This window comes from Cavia porcellus, unplaced genomic scaffold, assembly GCF_034190915.1.
Source record: "Cavia porcellus strain 051 isolate PalLab524CR breed Dunkin Hartley unplaced genomic scaffold, mCavPor4.1 scaffold_10, whole genome shotgun sequence".
In the NCBI taxonomy this organism is placed as follows: domain Eukaryota; kingdom Metazoa; phylum Chordata; class Mammalia; order Rodentia; family Caviidae; genus Cavia; species Cavia porcellus.
Window position 1 is genome coordinate 34,259,200 of NW_026947493.1, and position 18,382 is coordinate 34,277,581.

Genomic DNA, 18,382 nt, shown 5'->3' on the forward strand with positions numbered 1-18,382 from the left:
TTGCAAGTGTACACCTGATGGTGAAAGAAAAAGCAACTAAATTTATTGAAATTATATGGAACATATGCTTGGGGTGTGCAGGTCCAGACCAACAGAAACAAAAAGGTAACATGAATGGGAAAAGTGGTGAAAAATAATCAGGCTTTTGGATGTAAGAAGTGTGCACCCTACCCTGGGTGCCTCTCCTTGGATCACTGACAGGGTGCTGAGTTACCTCTGTAGGAATGACTGCTGGAACTGTACTAATAGCATTTCTAGTCACTCTGAGGCCACAGGGACAAAATACCTGACACAATTTAGAGTGAGGTTTATTTTGGTTGATGGTTTCAGCAGGGTTCAGTTCATGCATGGTTGGCTGGCTCCAGAGCCGAACAGCATGCTGGAAGGAAGCTGTTCCACCCACAGTAGCCAGAAACCTCAGAAAGTGGGAAGCGGGGTACAAGAATACACTTTTCAGCTCACACCCCCAGTGACCCACCCCTCCAACCAAGCTCCATCCCCTACTAAGCTATGAACTCTTCCACTGATAAGTTCAGTCCAGTGATCCTGTCACCTTCTAACAGTTCCACCTATGAACATGTGAGTCCTTTGTGGATATTTTGGGTAATAATGAAGCACTGGTTAGTAGATTTAACACATCTTCTTTATGAATCTCAGTATTCTTCAGCTATGGCTTTATAAATATGCTGTTAATTATATTTGATAGCAAATCAGACAAAATGCATTAAAGATTCATGGGATAAACACATTAAAGATAAAAACTGTTGGGCATGATAGTGCATTCCTATAATCCCAGCATTCTTGAGGCAGGAGGATCACAAGTTGAAGTCCAACCCAGACAAAATAGCAACACAGAAGATTCTGTCTCAAAAGGAAAACTAAAAAGGGCTGGGGATATAGTTCAGTGCAAAGGCCCTGGATTCAATCCCCAGTACCACAATATATACATCAATTCGAGAGCACAGATACACGGATACTACTGAAATATAGCAATTTATTTATAAATGAGAACAAATGAACAGTGAACATTGCTTCAGAAATTGAAAAAAAGGGGACACCAATAGTACTAAATAACACAGCCTTTTATTTATTCAGGTTCAGAGTTTCTGATTTAATTATATAAAGATGAAGGGTCAGTATGCAACCTAAAAATATTTATTAAAATTATATCAATACTTTAATAAACTATACAAAAAAGACAATGAGACAACATATGCATTTAGAGAACTGCGTATCAGTCAAGCCAGATCCCTGCTGAGAGAATTCCTGGCGTGACCTCATTTATCTGTGAGAACACAGAGCAATTCTTGTTGAGACATACACATTCATCAATGTGTCCACCAGTCTGATCTTCGCTTTTTGATGATTTCCTTCTGCTATGAATGTGTATTGTCTAGTTGTCTGCTTCTTACAGCAGACATTTACCTAAAGGAAAAGGTTATACTCAGTTATTAAATTGAACCTGTCTGAAAAGTCCAACATGTTACATGTTATAAACTTTTCCTAAAATGTGTTTTAATGAAGTTAAAGAATTTTTCAAAGATTAAGGTATGAATATTTTTCTAAATAATACTGTTGGTTGTAATTACAAGCTGTTTAGCGATCACTGTTTACTAAGGAGGGATTATCAAAATAAAATTCTACAAAATTTCAGATTTTACGTTACCTTCCTCATCCACCAGCCATTGGAGGAGGACTGGGACCTTGAAGATGATTGATTCGCCCCATTCTTCGGGGAGGGTTTCCTGGTGGCCTAATAAAAGATAAAATAGTCACTGTTTTTGACACAGGATCTTGCTTTGTAGTTTAGGCTGCCTGCTTTGATCCTCCTATCTCAGCCTCCCAAATGCTGGGATTACAGGCATAAACCACTACCCTGCCTGGCTTGAATATCCACTGTTTGGTAGACAAAATTTCAATGGATTTCTTTTAAACATTCACTAACCATCCATTCCTAAAAAGACTCTTTCAGAACTACCATTTAAGCACTTACAGGGATCAGACCTATCATACATGTGAGGAAAAGGAGTCAAGTAAGGACTGGGGTAAACTACAGCACTTCCTGTAGGTGCCCAAACGAAAAGCAATTCCAGCTAGTTCCTGCCTTGTGGAAACGCAAGCCTAGCCCAGTGTTAGCTGGCTCTCATGATCTGCTGAGGTTTTCAGCAGCAGCTAGAAATGCAAACTATTAAATGAAATCTCCAGATTTTAATGGTGACTATGTTTTCATCCTTTAATTTAGGTTCTTCCCATAGGACATTCAATGTGTATTTTAGCTTTGTCAGATTAACTTTATCAAATCAGAGGTAACTTTGCTTTTTAACTTACAACAACCCATTCATTTTATAAAATGGGATTTAAACTGCTAATTTTCAAAAGCCTAATTCTATCTATTTAAATGTCAAATTAATTTAATACACAAAGGGGTAAATAACTATTATCAAAAAAAAGATATACCCTCTTCCATCATCATATCTGGAATCAGATGAGTTTCTGTAGCCTCTTCCTTTTTTCACATCTTGTTGAAGCAGAGTTTTGAAACTGAAACAAGGGACAAAAATAGGTATCACTGTTGCCAGTATTATAACATATATTCCCATAGTCTTAACCGGAAATACGGTTTCATGGTCGCCATGAAAGATATTAGACTTCATAGATCTGCATCCACATTTTGTGCAGTCAGCTGGATGACACTATTTTTGGCACCAGTCTAAGCCACTGTTCCTTCCATTCCTTTCTTGCTAATAATTCCCCTAGACACAACATGAAAGCAGAATCATCTTTGGCTTTCTTCCTCCGCTCCTACTCCATTGGGAGGCTCCAGGGTCTGATTTTATAGTATCCCAGACTCCTTCCCCTGGATTTCTCCTGAATACAAGCTATGGAACCTCTTTGAGGAGTAAGCGGCTGAGGGTGTACGACAGAGAAATGGGGCTTCTGGGAATCCACTGAAATGGGATTTTCTTTTATTTGAAATAATTGAAATTTATAAATCACTGTAAGTTTCATGCTCAATTTAGGATCCTCTGTTGTCTCCATTATATTTTTCTGTGGAACCAGTTCTTTCATTTTACATTTTGCTTCTTTTAATTTATGCTCTACACAGCCATAAAATTAAACTTTGGGGAGGAGGGTACCAGGAACTGAACTCAGGACCTCACGCTTGCCAAGAAGGCATTGTGCCACAGAGCTATATTCTTGGCCCAAAATTAAACTTTCTAAACCACATCTATCAGCAAAGAATGATCACAGATTGATAGCTGAACTTCTGTGTATTCTTCATACATTTTCCTCCATGTGGACCTCTGATATCCACACTTGACAATCTAAAGGCATCACTAACATCACAGTCAATGAAGGAGTCTCACACTTCTTTGCTTCCCTATCAGACATTCAAATATATACTCAAGACCAGTAAAACCTGTTAGTAGTTGATTGATCTTGATCAAACAAACAGCATATGGAAAGCCAAAAATATATTTAATATACAAATATATAATATACAAATATATTTAATTTACAATTACTTGAAATGATGTGGAAGCTTAATTTTTTTCGTCTGTGCATCAATTCTAACTGCATTCCAAAAAGTTAGCTACTTAGTTAGTTAAGACATGGTCAAGCTTACTGACCCAACTAATTTATATTCGCAATTGTGAGACATTTAGTGGCAGCAGCTTCATAATTAAAGAAGTATTAACTTTTCTTTGTAAAGCTATTTTTAAAAATGAAAATTATTAATTGCTCCAGGAAAGCTAAGTTTGTATAGCTTGAGATACCCAACATAAGACACCCTTAGTGTACTTCTGGCAACTTAAAACAACAGGGAAATCCAGGGTACTACTGTACTTACAACAAAACCACAAACTCGGCTATTCCCCAGAAGAAATCTGTTATTAATGACAGTCTCCATGGAGACTGACTGCGATTGTCCAACACTTGTCCTGTAAAGAATGAGGAAACTTTAGTGAGTGTTACAAATTGGTAACCCAAGCTGGGAATGGTGGCGCATGCCTATAATTCCAGCACTTGGGAAGCTGAGGCAGGAGGATCCTTACGGAGTTCAAGGCTGCCTGGGCTCCATAGTGAGATTCTGCCTCCAAAAACAAAACAAAACAAAAACAAATTCCCAATTGAGAGGGATTATGTTTAATTAAATGGGTAACAATGATAAACTCAGCTACTGTTCTACATAGCCAACTTAAGAAACCCACAATATGTGTGTGTGTGTGTGTGTGTGTGTGTGTGTACCATTCTAAGGAAGTATGAGGAAGAGATGCATGACTTAGGGGTTATCCCCTAATATGACAAATGCCTAGCTATAGTACTTAAGTCTAGAGGGTGATTTCATTCTAATCAATTTTATTGGTAAAATACATTAAATCAAACATTTCAGTGATAAAATCTATATAACACAAAATTTTCCATTTTAACTATTTTTAAGTACAGTTGTGCAGCATAAAGTATGATAACGCTCACCACCATCCACCTTGAAATTTTATCTTCCCCACTTGTAACTCTGTATCCATTAAATTCTTCCTCTCCATTATCTACCGCCCAAGCCCTTGGCAACACACATTCTATTTTTTGATTACGAATTTAACTACTGTAGAAACTTCATATGACAAGTGCCCTTATTTAACTACTTACTGTATAAAGCATAAAAAGGGCACACACATGTGAAAATCAAGTACTACAGAGAAAGTGAGGGATGGTCATTTGACATTGTAAAACAGACAGGTCTGGCTTTAGGAAGATAATTACCAAAATTAAGACAAGGCTACCAACAATAAATTAAGACAAGGTTACCAACAATAAATTAAGACAAGGCTACCAACAATAAAATGCCTGTCTTTTGTGCTCACCTTATTTAGTACATCTGCCAATTGTCAAAAAACCTTTTCCTTTTTAAAGACCAAACAGTACTTCTTTGTACGTGCATACATTTTATCCATCAACAGATGAACACAGGTTGCTTGCTGTGAGTCATGCTACTATGTACATGGGCAGGCAATGATCTGTTTACACAAATATTTTGAATAAACAAGTAGGTTGGGTGAATATAAAGAAATGCTTAATCACTTCTATTTTCCTAAATGGTTCACATTCTGCATGTTTCTTTTCATCTACAGTCTCTTGTCTATATAAAAAGATTACTCAATCACAAATCTTTAGGATTATTGTGATCAAACCTCTATAAATCAAAGAGTTTCTAGGTTCTTAAGTACTAAACAGAATTTGGATTGCCTTCATTAAAATGACCACTATTTTTTTTCTAACAAGATACTCTTAGTTATAACCACAGTGTTACCCAAAGCATAATTGGATCTAATTTTTTTAGATTTTTTTCAAACCTCTTTAAATGACAGTGGTTATTACATGAAAGGTTAGTTTCAGCCATGCAAGTCAAGAGTTGGGAATATTTTGAGAGAACAGCTGTTCACCAGCTACCTCACCTCTACCTCATTTCCAGGGTTTACTCGCTCAACTGCACTACCAGGTTTACTTTTTCTCTCCTGGACCAGCTTAATTTCAGGTTGGTCCACTTAGGTCTAAGCTCTCACTGAGGCAGTGAAAAAGAAAGGCTACAGGTCAGAGAGTAGGTTTGGGCTTGGTTCTGCCTCTCAGTAGCTGTACTTTGTTGGCTGGTGTGACATTTCCCTTCTCTGAGAAAAAGTATTCCAAGGCTAGCTTTTATATGGAATTTTTGAAAAGAGAAAAAAGGTCATCTCAATGTACCTGGTGGTACATGCCTCTAATCCCAACATTCAGAAGGGTGGGGCAAGGAGGATCCTTGTGAGTTGGTGATCAGCCTGGGCTACAAAGTGAGCTGAAGACCAGCCTGAACTGCACAGTGAGACCCTGTCTCCAAAAGACAATAAATAAATAAAAGTTATCTGACAGTGAGAGAAATATTTCATCAGTTATACATACAGTACTGATAAATGCAGTCCCTCTAAAAAGATTGATCTAATCTGAACTCATTGATTTCCAGGGGAAAGAAATGTTTAAATGCCCATCCATCATCTTATCTTGCTGTTTACATTTTCCCTCCTGAAAAGGAGATAAGCTTTCTTTTTTTTTTTTTTTTTTTTTTTTTTTTTTATTTAAGAGGAAAAAGAGAAAAACACAAAACAAACCAAAGCGGTGTAAGGGTACACGTAATACAGAACTACATAAACAAAACAAAACAAAGCAAAACAAAAACAAAGCAAACAAACAAACAAAAAAAAACCATAACAGTAAGAAATCACCTGTTAGTATATTACATATTATCATCTTGAAAATAGTTCCTCAAATCACAGTATCAAAGAATACAAGGTGGACATTCAAACAGGTAGACTGCAAACATCTGTGTTCAATGATCCACAAACATTGATACAGTCAGCTATTTAACACCCCTAAACACACTTGCTGTTATATCCGTTAGAGCTCTCTTTTTTTTTTCTTCCCCTCTCTTTTTTACTACAAAATTCACACCCTTTGGATTTCATTACTCCTTAGTGCTTATTACTTTTGGGGAAGGGGGGGAGAATACAGTCAAATATGGCAAAACAAAGCTGTCAGTCAATACCAAGGATAGACATAGCACATGTTGTAGAACACAGTACAAGTTTATCAACTATGGTTATCAACGTTGTCCCTTGTTTCCTTAAAAAGAATTGTCTATCTCATTAGATATTATAAAGTTGGACAAAACAGTAGAGAACAAGACCAATACAACTTAGGCATTGTAAACATTACAGGACTTCCAAAGAAGACAATAGTCAAACCAGAATGGGTATCTTAGTGAATCTTATTGTCTTCAAAGTAGTTGCCTATGTCTTCAAACTTGATACTACCATATAGAATGGAACAGAGTCTAATCGTCTAATCAGTCAAAACAAGATCGTGGGAGCACTACAGGACTTCAAAACAAGTTAATAGGAAATCAAAAAGAGTTATTATTTATATATCCTAATTATTTGAATTTTTTCTTTAATTAAGACAAACATAAGAAATGACTAATTTTTTTAAAACAATAAGGGGGAGATTGAGATAAAACAGGACATAACAATATAACAATAGAGGTCACAGCATGACTGTTTCAACAACCTAGTACTTCACCACCATATAACCTGACTTAATAGTAGTTACCATAGTGTCTTTTTCCTTGAAATATTTGGATAAAACTTCATATACTCTAGCTTCAAATATTTTCAAATCAAGAAGCCCAGAATAAAGCCTTTCTAATTAATGAGTGAAAACTTTATAAGGCTCCAAGGCCACCTAATGGGGAATCATGATTACCACATATTTTTATATATTTGAATCATTACTTACATTAGGGAAACTATTCGGTATTCACACATGCGAGATTGATTTATTTCACTTATGAGTATGGTCTCAAGCTGCGCCCATTTATTGATAAATATCTCAATGTGATCCTTCTTTATAGCTGAATAATACTCCATTGTATAGAAATACCACAACTTTTTTATCCATTCCTCAGTTGATGGACACTTGGGTTGTTTCCATGATCTGGCGATTACAAATTGTGCTGCTATAAACATAGGTGCACATATATCACTGTGGTATGATGCTTTCAGTTCTTCTGGGAATATGCCTAGAAGTGGAATAGCTGGAATAAATGGGACTTCCAGTCCCAACTTTTTGAGAAATCTCCAGACAGATCTCCACAAAGGCTGTACCAGTCTACACTCCCACCAGCAGTGCAGGAGAGTTCCCTTTTCCCCACAGCCTCTCCAGCATTTGTTGTCGGTTTTCTTGATCCTGGCCATTCTTTCAGGAGTGAGATGGTATCTCAGTGTGGTTTTAATTTGCATTTCTCTAATGACCAATGATGATGAGCATTTTTTCATGTATTTATTTGCCATTTGCATTTCTTCATCTGAGAATTGCGTATTCATCTCAGATGCCCATTTTTGGATTGGATCTTTGAATTTTGGAGGTCTGAGTTTCTTTAATTCTTTATATGTTTTAGACAAGAGGCCCTTGTCTGAGAGAGAGTTCACTAAAATCTTTTCCCAGTTTGTGGGTTTTCTTTTCACTATGCTGGAGATTTCTTTTGACATGCAGAAACTTTTTAATAAGAAGTGGTCCCAGTTATTGATTCTGGGAAGTATTTCCCGTGCGGTTTGAGTCCTGTTCATGAATTCTTTACCTACTCCTATGTCTCCAAGGTTTCTACCTAATTTGTCTTCCAATAGATTTAGTGTTTCTGTTTTAATATTCAGATCTTTGACCCATTTAGATTTTAATTTAGTACATGGTGATAGACATGGGTCTAGCTTTAGTTTTCGGCAAATGGAGAGCCAGTTTTTCCAGCACCATTTATTAAAGAGACTGTCGTTCTTCCAGTGAACCTGCTTGGCTCCTTTATCAAAGATAAGGTGGTTGAGTGTGTTCGTAGTTGTGGTTGTATCTTCTAATCTATTCCACTGATCTTCGGCTCTGTTTTGATTCCAATACCATGTTGATTTTACTACTGTTGCTTTGTAGTATAACTTCAAGTCAGGGATTGTGATGCCTCCTGCTTTGTCTTTGCTGCTTAGAATTGCCTTTGCGATTCTGGGTCTCTTCTGGTTCCAGATGAAATTTAGGAGTGATTTCTCTAGATCTATAAGGTATGTTGATGGAATTTCTATTGGGATTGCATTGAATCTGTATAACAGTTTTGGGAGAATGGCCATTTTCACAATGTTTGTTCTTCCTATCCATGAGCAAGGGATGTCTTTCCATTTTCTGAGATCATCTTCAATTTCCTTTTTCAGTGTATTGTAATTTTCACTGTATAAGTCTTTGACTTCTTTCGTAAGAGTAATTCCTAAATATTTCATTTTTTTGCTTGCTAATGTGAATAGTCCAGTTTCTCTTATTTCCCTCTCTGTAATTTTGTTGTTCGTGTATAGGAATGCTATTGATTTCTGAGTATTGATTTTGTATCCAGCCACATTACTGAATTTATTTATTGTATCTAAGAGTATTTCAATGGAGTTTAGGGGGTCTTCTATGTAGAGTATCATGTCATCTGCAAACAATGATAATTTAACTTCTTCTTTTCCTATCTTTACCCCTTTTATTTCTCTTTCTTGCCTAATTGCTCTGGCTAGTACTTCCAGTACTATATTAAATAGGAGTGGTGATAAAGGACATCCTTGTCTTGTGCCCGATTTTAAAGTAAAGGCTTTCAATTTTTGGCCATTTAGTATGATGCTGGCTGTTGGTTTGTCATAAATGGCCTTTATTATATTGAGGTAAAGACCATTTATTCCAATTTTCTGTAAAGTTCTTATCATGAATAAGTGTTGGACCTTATCGAAGGCTTTTTCTGCATCTATAGAGATGATCATGTGATTCTTATTTTTGGCTTTATTGATATGGTGGATTACATTTATTGATTTGCGTATGTTGAACCATCCTTGCATTCCTGGGATGAATCCCACTTGGTCATGGTGTATAATCTTCTTGATGATTTGCTGGATCCTATTTGCCAATATTTTATTGAGGATTTTTGCATCTGTGTTCATTAGGGAGATCGGTCTATAGTTCTCTTTTATAGTTGGGTCTTTCTCAGGTTTTGGTACTAGAGTAATATTTGCTTCCAGGAATGACTTAGGAAGGATTGCTTCCCTTTCAATTTCATTGAATAGTTTGAGGAGTGTCGGCATTAGGTCTTCTTTATATTTCTTGTAGAATTCTGCAGTGAATCCATCTGGGCCTGGGCTTTTCTTGGTGGGTAAGGCCTTAATTACTTTTTCAAGTTCATTAGCAGAGATTGGGTTATTCAACAGTTTTATATCCTCTTGATCTAGCTTTGGTACTTCATATGCTTCTAAGAATCTGTCTATTTCTTCTGTGTTATCAAACTTTTGAGAGTAGAGGTTTTCGAAATAGGTGTTGATGATCCTCTGTATTTCTATTGGGTCTGTAGTGATTTCTCCTTTTTCATTTCTTATTGCATGAATTTGAGCTTTTTCTTCCCTTTTTTTAATAAGGTTGGCTAGGGGCTTATCAATTTTATTTATTCTTTCAAAGAACCAACTCTTTGATTCGTTGATTCTTTGGATTGTTTTCTTAGTCTCTATTGCATTGATTTCTGCTCTGATTTTTATAATTTCCTCTCTTCTTTTGGCTTTGGGCTTGACTTGCTCTTCTTTTTCTAGCTGTTTGAGGTGTAGCATCAAGTTATTTATTTGTATTCGTTCTGTTTTCCTGATGTGGGAACTCAGTGCAATAAATTTTCCTCTCAGAACGGCTTTCATTGCATCCCACAGATTCCGGTAAGTTGTATCTGCATTTTCATTTTCTTTTAGGTATTGTTTAATTTCTTCTTTAATTTCTTCTGTGACCCACTGATTACTCAAGAGTGTGTTATTTAGTTTCCATGTGTTTGTGGAATTTTTGCAGTATCTTTTGTCATTAATTTCTAATTTCAGAGCGCTATGATCTGATAATATGCAAGGGATGATTTCAACTTTTTTGCATTTGCTTAAATATGTTCTGTGAGCTAATATATGGTCTATTTTAGAAAATGATCCATGTACTGCTGAGAAGAATGTGTATTCTGATGTTGTTGGGTGGAACATTCTGTATATGTCTATCAAACCCATTTGTTCACAGGTGTGATTCAGTTCTGTTATTTCTTTGCTCATTTTCTGTCTGGTTGATCTGTCCCTTGGTGTCAGTGGTGTATTAAGGTCTCCTGTTACAATTGTGTTACTGATAATTTGAGTTTTCATTTCTGTTAATAATTGTTTTATATAACTGGGTGCTCTGGAGTTTGGTGCATATATATTTAAGATAGTTATCTCTTCCTCTTGGAGTTTTCCCCTTACGAGTATGTAGTGACCTTCTTTGTCCTTTATGGTCATTGTTGGTTTAAAGTTCACGTTGTCTGCAAACAGGATGGCTACTCCTGCCTTTTTTTGGATTCCTGCTGCATGGAGAATTGTTTTCCATCCTTTGACTTTCAGTCTGTGAGTATCCTTCTGGGTTAGATGGGTTTCCTGTAAACAGCATATGGTTGGATTTTGTTTCTTGATCCATTCTGCTAGTCTGTTTCTTTTAGTTGGTGCATTGAGACCATTTACATTAATGGTTATTACTGTTAAATGCTGATTAATTGTAGGAATGTTATCTCTTTGCTGTTGCATCTTTATCTTTCTGTTCTGTTTAATTATTTGCTTTGCTTAGTGGGTTTTTCCTTTGTGTTTCTAAACTGTCTTTCAATATTTTTTGCAGGATTGGTTTGGTGTTCATGAAGTTCTTCAGCTGTTCTTTGTCATGGAAGTATCGTATTGCACCATCTATTTTGAATGATAGTTTTGCAGGATATATCAGTCTCGGTTGGAAATCGTTTTGCTTTAGGATCTGGAATACTTCACTCCATGCTCTTCTTGACTTTATTGTTTGTGCTGAGAAGTCTGCTGTGATTCTGATAGGTTTTCCTTTATAAGTGATCTGTTTTTTCTCTCTGACAGCTTTTAATAATCTATTCTTGTGTTGGATTTCTGGGATGGTGATTATTATATGTCTGGGTGTAGTTTTATTTTGGTTATGACTGTTTGGAGTTCTATATGCTTCGCTGATCCTGATGTCAGTTTCTGATCTCATGCTTGGGAAATTTTCAGCTATTACTTCTCTAAATATCCTCCTGACATCCTTCATGTTGTCTCCCTCTCTTTCATTAATCCCTATCATTCTTATGTTATTCTTCTTTGCATCGTCCTGCAGTTGTTGAATTGTTGTTTCCTGATTCCTTGTTATTTTCAAAAGATCTTTCCTTTCCTGTTCACTAGCTGCAATCCTGTCTTCAAGGTCTGAAATTCTATCTTCACTTTCATTAAGGCGGTTTTTACAACTTTCAGTGGAGTTTTTTATTTCCTGTATATCTCTGTGCATCTGCATTATGTATTCTGTTTGTTTCTTATATTGCTCATCTAGGGATTCTATCTTTTTGTTTAGTTCCTCCAATTTTTTATCTGTGTTTTCTTTAGATATATTTAGAATCTCTTTCATTTCTTTTATCATTTCTTCTTTTATCTGGGAGATTATTTCGAGTTTGAATTTCTTTAAAGCTTCCTGGAGTTGCTTGTCAATTTCAGTGGCTATTGTGTCCGATATATGAGGTGGATGGGATATATTTTCTTCTATATACATCGCTCCTAGGGTTTCTTGAGATGGGCTGGAGGTTTGAGGTTGTAATTTAGTCTTTCGTTTTGTCATTTTCCTATATTTCTGTGTTTCAAGTGTTATTTGAAAGCTACCTCAGGATCTGTTGAAAATCCCCTTCTATGTTTGGAGCTACTGAGACTCTGGCACCACGCTACCCCAAGCCTTTGGGCCTACAGAACTAGTGGCTCTCCTCTGCCTGCTCAGAACTCCGCAGTTCCAGACAAGCTGGGCCTCAGGGACACTGTGCGCCCACCTGCCCCTTGGAAGCTCCACAGTTCTTCAATCGCAGCCGGGTTAGGGTACTCACCACAGGCCGCAGTGCTTCAGGAACCTGTGGACCCTCCCTGGTTGCAGAGATATCCACAGTCCTCCAGACACGCAGAGAGGCCTGTGAGGGCACCCCAGATCTGCCCAGCTCCTCTTCTGCAGACCTATGTCCAGGCGCGGCAGCTAAACAGGCTGGGCTACGCTGATAGTGTGGGCCCGCCCATCCGTCGGCAGCTCAGCAGGTCTCCAAGTGGAGCCGGAATGGGGAGGCTGATGTGATAGCCTCAAACCCACCTCGCCCCTTTGCTGCACCTGGAAGCCTGGGGGAACTCCAGCAGTCTGGGCGGAGATATCCAGAGTCCTCCAGGCACGCAGAGAGGCCGGTGAGGGCACCCCAGATCTGCCCAGCTCCTCTTCTGCAGACCTATGTCCAGGCACGGCAGCTAAACAGGCTGGGCTAGGCTGATAGTGTGGGCCCGCCCATCCGTCGGCAGCTCAGCAGGTCTCCAAGTGGAGCCGGAATGGGGAGGCTGATGTGATAGCCTCAAACCCACCTCGCCCCTTTACTGCACCTGGAAGCCTGGGGGAACTCCAGCAGTCTGGGCGGAGATATCCAGAGTCCTCCAGGCACGCAGAGAGGCCGGTGAGGGCACCCCAGATCTGCCCAGCTCCTCTTCTGCAGACCTATGTCCAGGCGCGGCAGCTAAACAGGCTGGGCTACGCTGATAGTGTGGGCCCGCCCATCCGTCGGCAGCTCAGCAGGTCTCCAAGTGGAGCCGGAATGGGGAGGCTGATGTGATAGCCTCAAACCCACCTCGCCCCTTTGCTGCACCTGGAAGCCTGGGGGAACTCCAGCAGTCTGGGCGGAGATATCCAGAGTCCTCCAGGCACGCAGAGAGGCCGGTGAGGGCACCCCAGATCTGCCCAGCTCCTCTTCTGCAGACCTATGTCCAGGCACGGCAGCTAAACAGGCTGGGCTAGGCTGATAGTGTGGGCCCGCCCATCCGTCGGCAGCTCAGCAGGTCTCCAAGTGGAGCCGGAATGGGGAGGCTGATGTGATAGCCTCAAACCCACCTCGCCCCTTTACTGCACCTGGAAGCCTGGGGGAACTCCAGCAGTCTGGGCGGAGATATCCAGAGTCCTCCAGGCACGCAGAGAGGCCGGTGAGGGCACCCCAGATCTGCCCAGCTCCTCTTCTGCAGACCTATCGAGATAAGCTTTCTAAAGGCAGAACTCTTTTGTTTCTCCAAAACCCCAGAAGAAAAGCTTAAAGAAAACTGCATTTCTCAACAGAAGTGAGAAAAGTGATCCTAAAGGGGTATTTATGTGTACTAAATAGAATAATGCTAGTACATTAAAGCACTTGAGATAGAAGAAATTATTTGATAATGGATAGACACTACTGGCATTAATCACAAATATACATATATATTTTTCTTTTTTGATTTTATTTATGTTTTTGAATCAGGGTCTTGCTATGCAGTTCAGGCTGGCCTTGAACTCAAGGCAATTCTGTCTCAGTTTTCTGAGTGCTGGGATTACAGGTGAGTGCCATCAAACTGGTTAATTACAGAGAATGTAAAACAAATTTAAAATCCGCAGGAGTTAAAAATTGCAAGGGTCCAAATGAAATCTTGATGCCGTCTCTTACTGTCCCTCTGGGACTTACTTCAAAAAATTTTAAGTGGGTAACAAGAAAATTTTGGAATGAAAAAAAATAAAGCAAAGGGTAAACAACCAGAAGACTTCTCACTATCTTAATCCCCTCTTGATGAGTCACTAGATATAAAAAGATTCATACAGAACGAGCACCTCCTTCCAACGACCCAAGAACTCCGCAAAACTGCACCACAGAATTTCACGAGTCAAACAGGTGGGCAGATGGTACTGACACGGACTTGAAAGAGTCATATTGTCTTTTCTTTCCAGTCATTTTCTTCGTGAAGTCATGGAATTCCCTCTCTAATTTTTCTATTCCAGTAAAAATTAATTTACTACTTCTTCCTGAGATGCTTGAAATTTAGGCAAAAAGCTGTGTATGACTAGCTCCGATCTCTTGTGGGAGGGGGAACTGCTACCTATCACCCTTGTTCAGATCAGTTGTTTGGTTTTCATTCTTGTTTTTGCACTTGAAACTAGCTAGCTGGAGCCGGGCGTGGTGGCGCACGTCTATAATCCCAGTCCTTGGGAGACTGAGGCAGGAGGGTCGCTTTGAGTTCGAGGCCAGCCTGCACTACATGAGACCCTGCCTCAAAAAACAAACAACAAAACTAACCAACCGAACAAACAACAGAAGCTAGCTGTACCAGGGGGAAGTCGCCGGGCCCGCAGAGTTTAGCGTGGGGCCAGTAGGACCCCAGCACGGTGCTCACCAAAGGGACCTCCAGCCTCGACCGCTGGAATTCAGACTATCAGCTGACGCCAAGCACGCCGGGCCTCGCCACGGCGCTGGGGCAGGAAAGCGCCGGACCCAGCTAAGTGGGAGTGGGGAAACCTCGGGGTCCAGCTTCCTAGGTCAATGGACAGCCCCACAGGAAGACCAACTCACCATTCGAGATGTAAACCATCTTCCCTCCCTCCTGGCTCCGGAGCCTCAGAGAAGCCAGGTCCCACTAGGCTCCCTTATTTCCCTTCTGTCCCGCCCCTTAAACGCCACCGGCCCGGATTACACAGTGACAAGAAAGGGGAGGTGGGAAGATCTCATTGGCTTTTGGGAAGACACGCCCCCGGCGGTTTTGTTACGTCACACATCAACGTCCGGCAAAATGGAGGCTGGGGGAAAGCGACCGGACGTGACATGTAGTGTCATCCTGCCAGCTCACTATTTCCTGAATTGTGTCAGGTTTGAGCTTGGGGCGTTTGTTTGCTCCGCTGACCGGGAAGCCGTTTTTTAGTTGCTAGGAACTGGGTCAGGTAGGCACTGGGTCCGTGTGTGAAGCGGACTGCACAGCCCTGGCAGGGAGAAAGTCTTCAGGACTTTCCTGACGGGTCGCTACTTGAGGGCGGGGCGGACACTGTGAAGAACTCACTTATCACGAGTTGTTTTCATTCACTTTTTAGTCAGTACTTCTGGTCACTTGAAGTGACGCTTTTATCATCTTTGTGAAACACCTGTGGAAAAGAATTCAGCTATAATTTCAGTGACAGCTGTCTCAGTTTCTTGGTGGTGGCTCCTATTTGCCAGCATTGTGGAGGTATAGAAAAATGTCCTGGACCTTCACTGAATACGAGCCACATTCTTTGCTGCTCCAGCCACTGGGTTCTCTCTGTTCCTTAAACTTGGCAATTCCGTCCCTATCTTGAGGCATTTGTTCTGTTCTTTCCGTGAAGAGTCCTAACGATTGATTCCTGTTTTTTTTTTTTGTTTTTTTTTTTTTTTTTTCTTTTTCAGTTCTCAAGCTGTATTATCTGCTTGGGAATCACCCAGCCACCTTCTCGAAAAGGAAAAAGTAAATTTTGGAGATAACACTTTAATAATGTTCAGATTGTATGTTCTTATAGTTAGGATTGACAACGTTTTAATTTTATGTTAATTTGGAGAGAACATTTTCCTCAAAAAAGTGCATAAGGAGACAGGAGGATAACATTGATCTCATTTGAGATATCTTGCAGCACAGAGGGTCACTTTTGCAAATGTACTGGAGGGAGAGGCCATTAATGTTTCCCAAGGACCTTTCTTTTTTTTTCCTTTTTATCAGTAGCAGGGATCGAACCCAGGACTGCCTGCTTGCAAGACAGGCGCTTGTGCCGCTGAGCTAAATCCCCAGCGCCGCAAGGATCTTTCTTAAGCTGGACTGCACCCACTCTCGCTTACCTGCTCTAGTCAGTTGTGTTTTAACTGAGACCCCAGGGTTCCATCTTTACATCCTTAAACAGTGTTTCACCTCACAGCAACAATATCTTAAATGCAGTATCTTAAATTTAAGTCTACTTTAAAATATTGTAGACCCTAAAATGTAGAGCTTTCCTATTGCTGTTCAGATAAAGTCCAGGTACTTGTCTTACAGGTTTATCTCACCCACCTCCAATTGCACCTTTCACTACCCCCTGCGATATATTCCCACCCTGATCATCTGTAGCGACATTGTGGGGTGTTTTGTTTTGTTTTGGGGTTTTTTCTTTGTTTTTGTTTTTAGTATCTTCCGGACTCTGTACATGCTTTGCTCTAAACCTGGAAGACTTTTCATGACATTTGGAACATTCAACACTTTTGACACTTAGTGCTTAGCCTAAGTGTCATCAGTTCACATCGCCCTTTCCTGGCTACTCTATACTGTGATTATTTTCTTTATACTTATCTGATAAATGATTTTTTTCTCTCTTCACGCAAATAAGGACTAGCTTTATTCCCATGTATATCCTCTCTACCACAGTCCTTGGCAAGTGATATAGATTTTTGTTGATTGGATGAGTGGGTGGAGGGGACGGATTTCTTAATAAACTACTGTCTTTCTGCTTCTACTGTGGTTCCTTCCCCACCGCTTTTTGGTACTGGGAGTCGAACTCAGGACCTTGCACTTGGCAGGCAGGTACCGTGCTGGCCCTGTGGTTCCTCTTTGTGAAAACTTTTTGTAAAAACTGAACCCATTCTTTAATAAAGACAAAATGTGAAAGGACTTTACAAATTTAAAAAATTATGTAGTTAACAGGGTGGAATAGAGAACAAAGATAACATTTCTCCTCTATCCTTTAATGTCTAGTACTCCAAGTTAGCCATTAACTGCATTACTTTTGAATACCTGAACTGTGGATAGCCAGTCTGTATTGAGGTGTAGTGTACAAAATATACACCAAATCACAAAGATTTAGAATAAAAAATAATGTAAACTATCTTGTGTTTTTAACATTAATAGCATGCTGAAATGAGAATATTTTGGATATTGGATTAAAGAATATACTTAGTAAAAGTGAGTTTAGTTTTTTCTTTTCACTTTCCTAATGTGACTCATAGAACATTTAAAGTTATAAGGGGCTCACCTTTGTGGCTCACATTACATTTCTATTAGCTATTACTGGTCTAGAAGGAAGACATCATTAGCCTGAACCAGAAAAGGCAGTAAGCAAATATTTGTTGAATAGATACATAAAAGAAGTCATATAATAAATGCATTATAGTGGTACCTTGGTTTATGAACTTATTTTAAGAGTTTGGGGAAGATGTCTGTGCTGGTATTTGTGTGGGTAGGAGGGCCATGGAAGCAAAATTTTGCTCAGTGATCTTGTTTGTGAATGGAATTGTTTGCAAACAGAAGTGTTCATGAACTGGAGATATTACCGTATTTATTTAGAGTTTACTATAATCAGGCACTGTTTAAACACTTCCCTTTATATAATTCAACAGCAGTAGCTAACATTTCAGAGCCTATAACCTGTACCATGGATTTTTTTTTTTTTGACGAGGTCTCTGTAGCCCAGGCTGGCCTTGAATTGTGACAGTCCTTCTGTCTCAACTTCCTGACTCCGGGGATTACACCATGTTCAGCTTACCATGAATGTTTTTGAGATTCATTAAAATCTCAGCCTATCTAATGGGTTCTTTTATTCCCATTTTGCAGATGAGACTGTTACTGTTTTGGGCTGGATGTCCCCCAAAAGCCTCATGTGCTCATGGGGCAGACTTCTAGAGTTTGTGACTGATTCATGATCCAATGCTGGGATTATGTGGTTGAGGGCTACATCTAAACTAGGATGGATAGCCATACAGTATAAGGGACAGAAAGTCTTCTCTGCTTCCCCTCCCTTTTTGCTTTTTTTTTCTTTTGCTATCTTCTGCTGCCATGGACTGTTGCCCTCCACCATGAAGCCACCCTGCCTTGGACCCAGCAGATTATGAACTGCAACTTCCACGAACTGAGATAAATAAACCTTTTCTTCATTTTAAGTGTCGGGTATTTCTCAGCAAAGAGTAGTAACCGACACAGAGAACTCAAGTGACTTG

The 18,382-nt window shown here is 39.6% G+C and overlaps 1 protein-coding gene across 3 annotated transcripts; it reads right to left on the reverse strand.

Moving 5' to 3' along the window:
• Positions 1–974: 974 nt before the first annotated feature.
• On the reverse strand, positions 975–15,138 carry Selenok (selenoprotein K). Of its 3 annotated transcripts, XR_010050126.1 has the most exons (6): positions 14,993–15,095; positions 4,866–5,018; positions 3,854–3,944; positions 2,458–2,541; positions 1,667–1,753; positions 975–1,425 (listed from the first exon to the last, which is right to left on the reverse strand). XR_010050126.1 is itself a non-coding variant. In XM_013144138.3 (5 exons), the coding sequence occupies exons 1-5, from the start codon at positions 15,009–15,011 to the stop codon at positions 1,422–1,424; spliced, it is 285 nt and encodes a 94-aa protein (XP_012999592.2). In that variant the 5' UTR covers positions 15,012–15,138; the 3' UTR covers positions 975–1,421. The 3 variants fall into 3 exon arrangements, 2 of the variants coding, with proteins under 2 accessions (XP_012999592.2, XP_023417505.1); XM_013144138.3 differs by lacking the exon at positions 4,866–5,018 and having other exon boundaries at positions 14,993–15,138; XM_023561737.2 differs by lacking the exons at positions 975–1,425; positions 4,866–5,018 and having other exon boundaries at positions 1,663–1,753; positions 14,993–15,138.
• Positions 15,139–18,382: the final 3,244 nt, after the last annotated feature.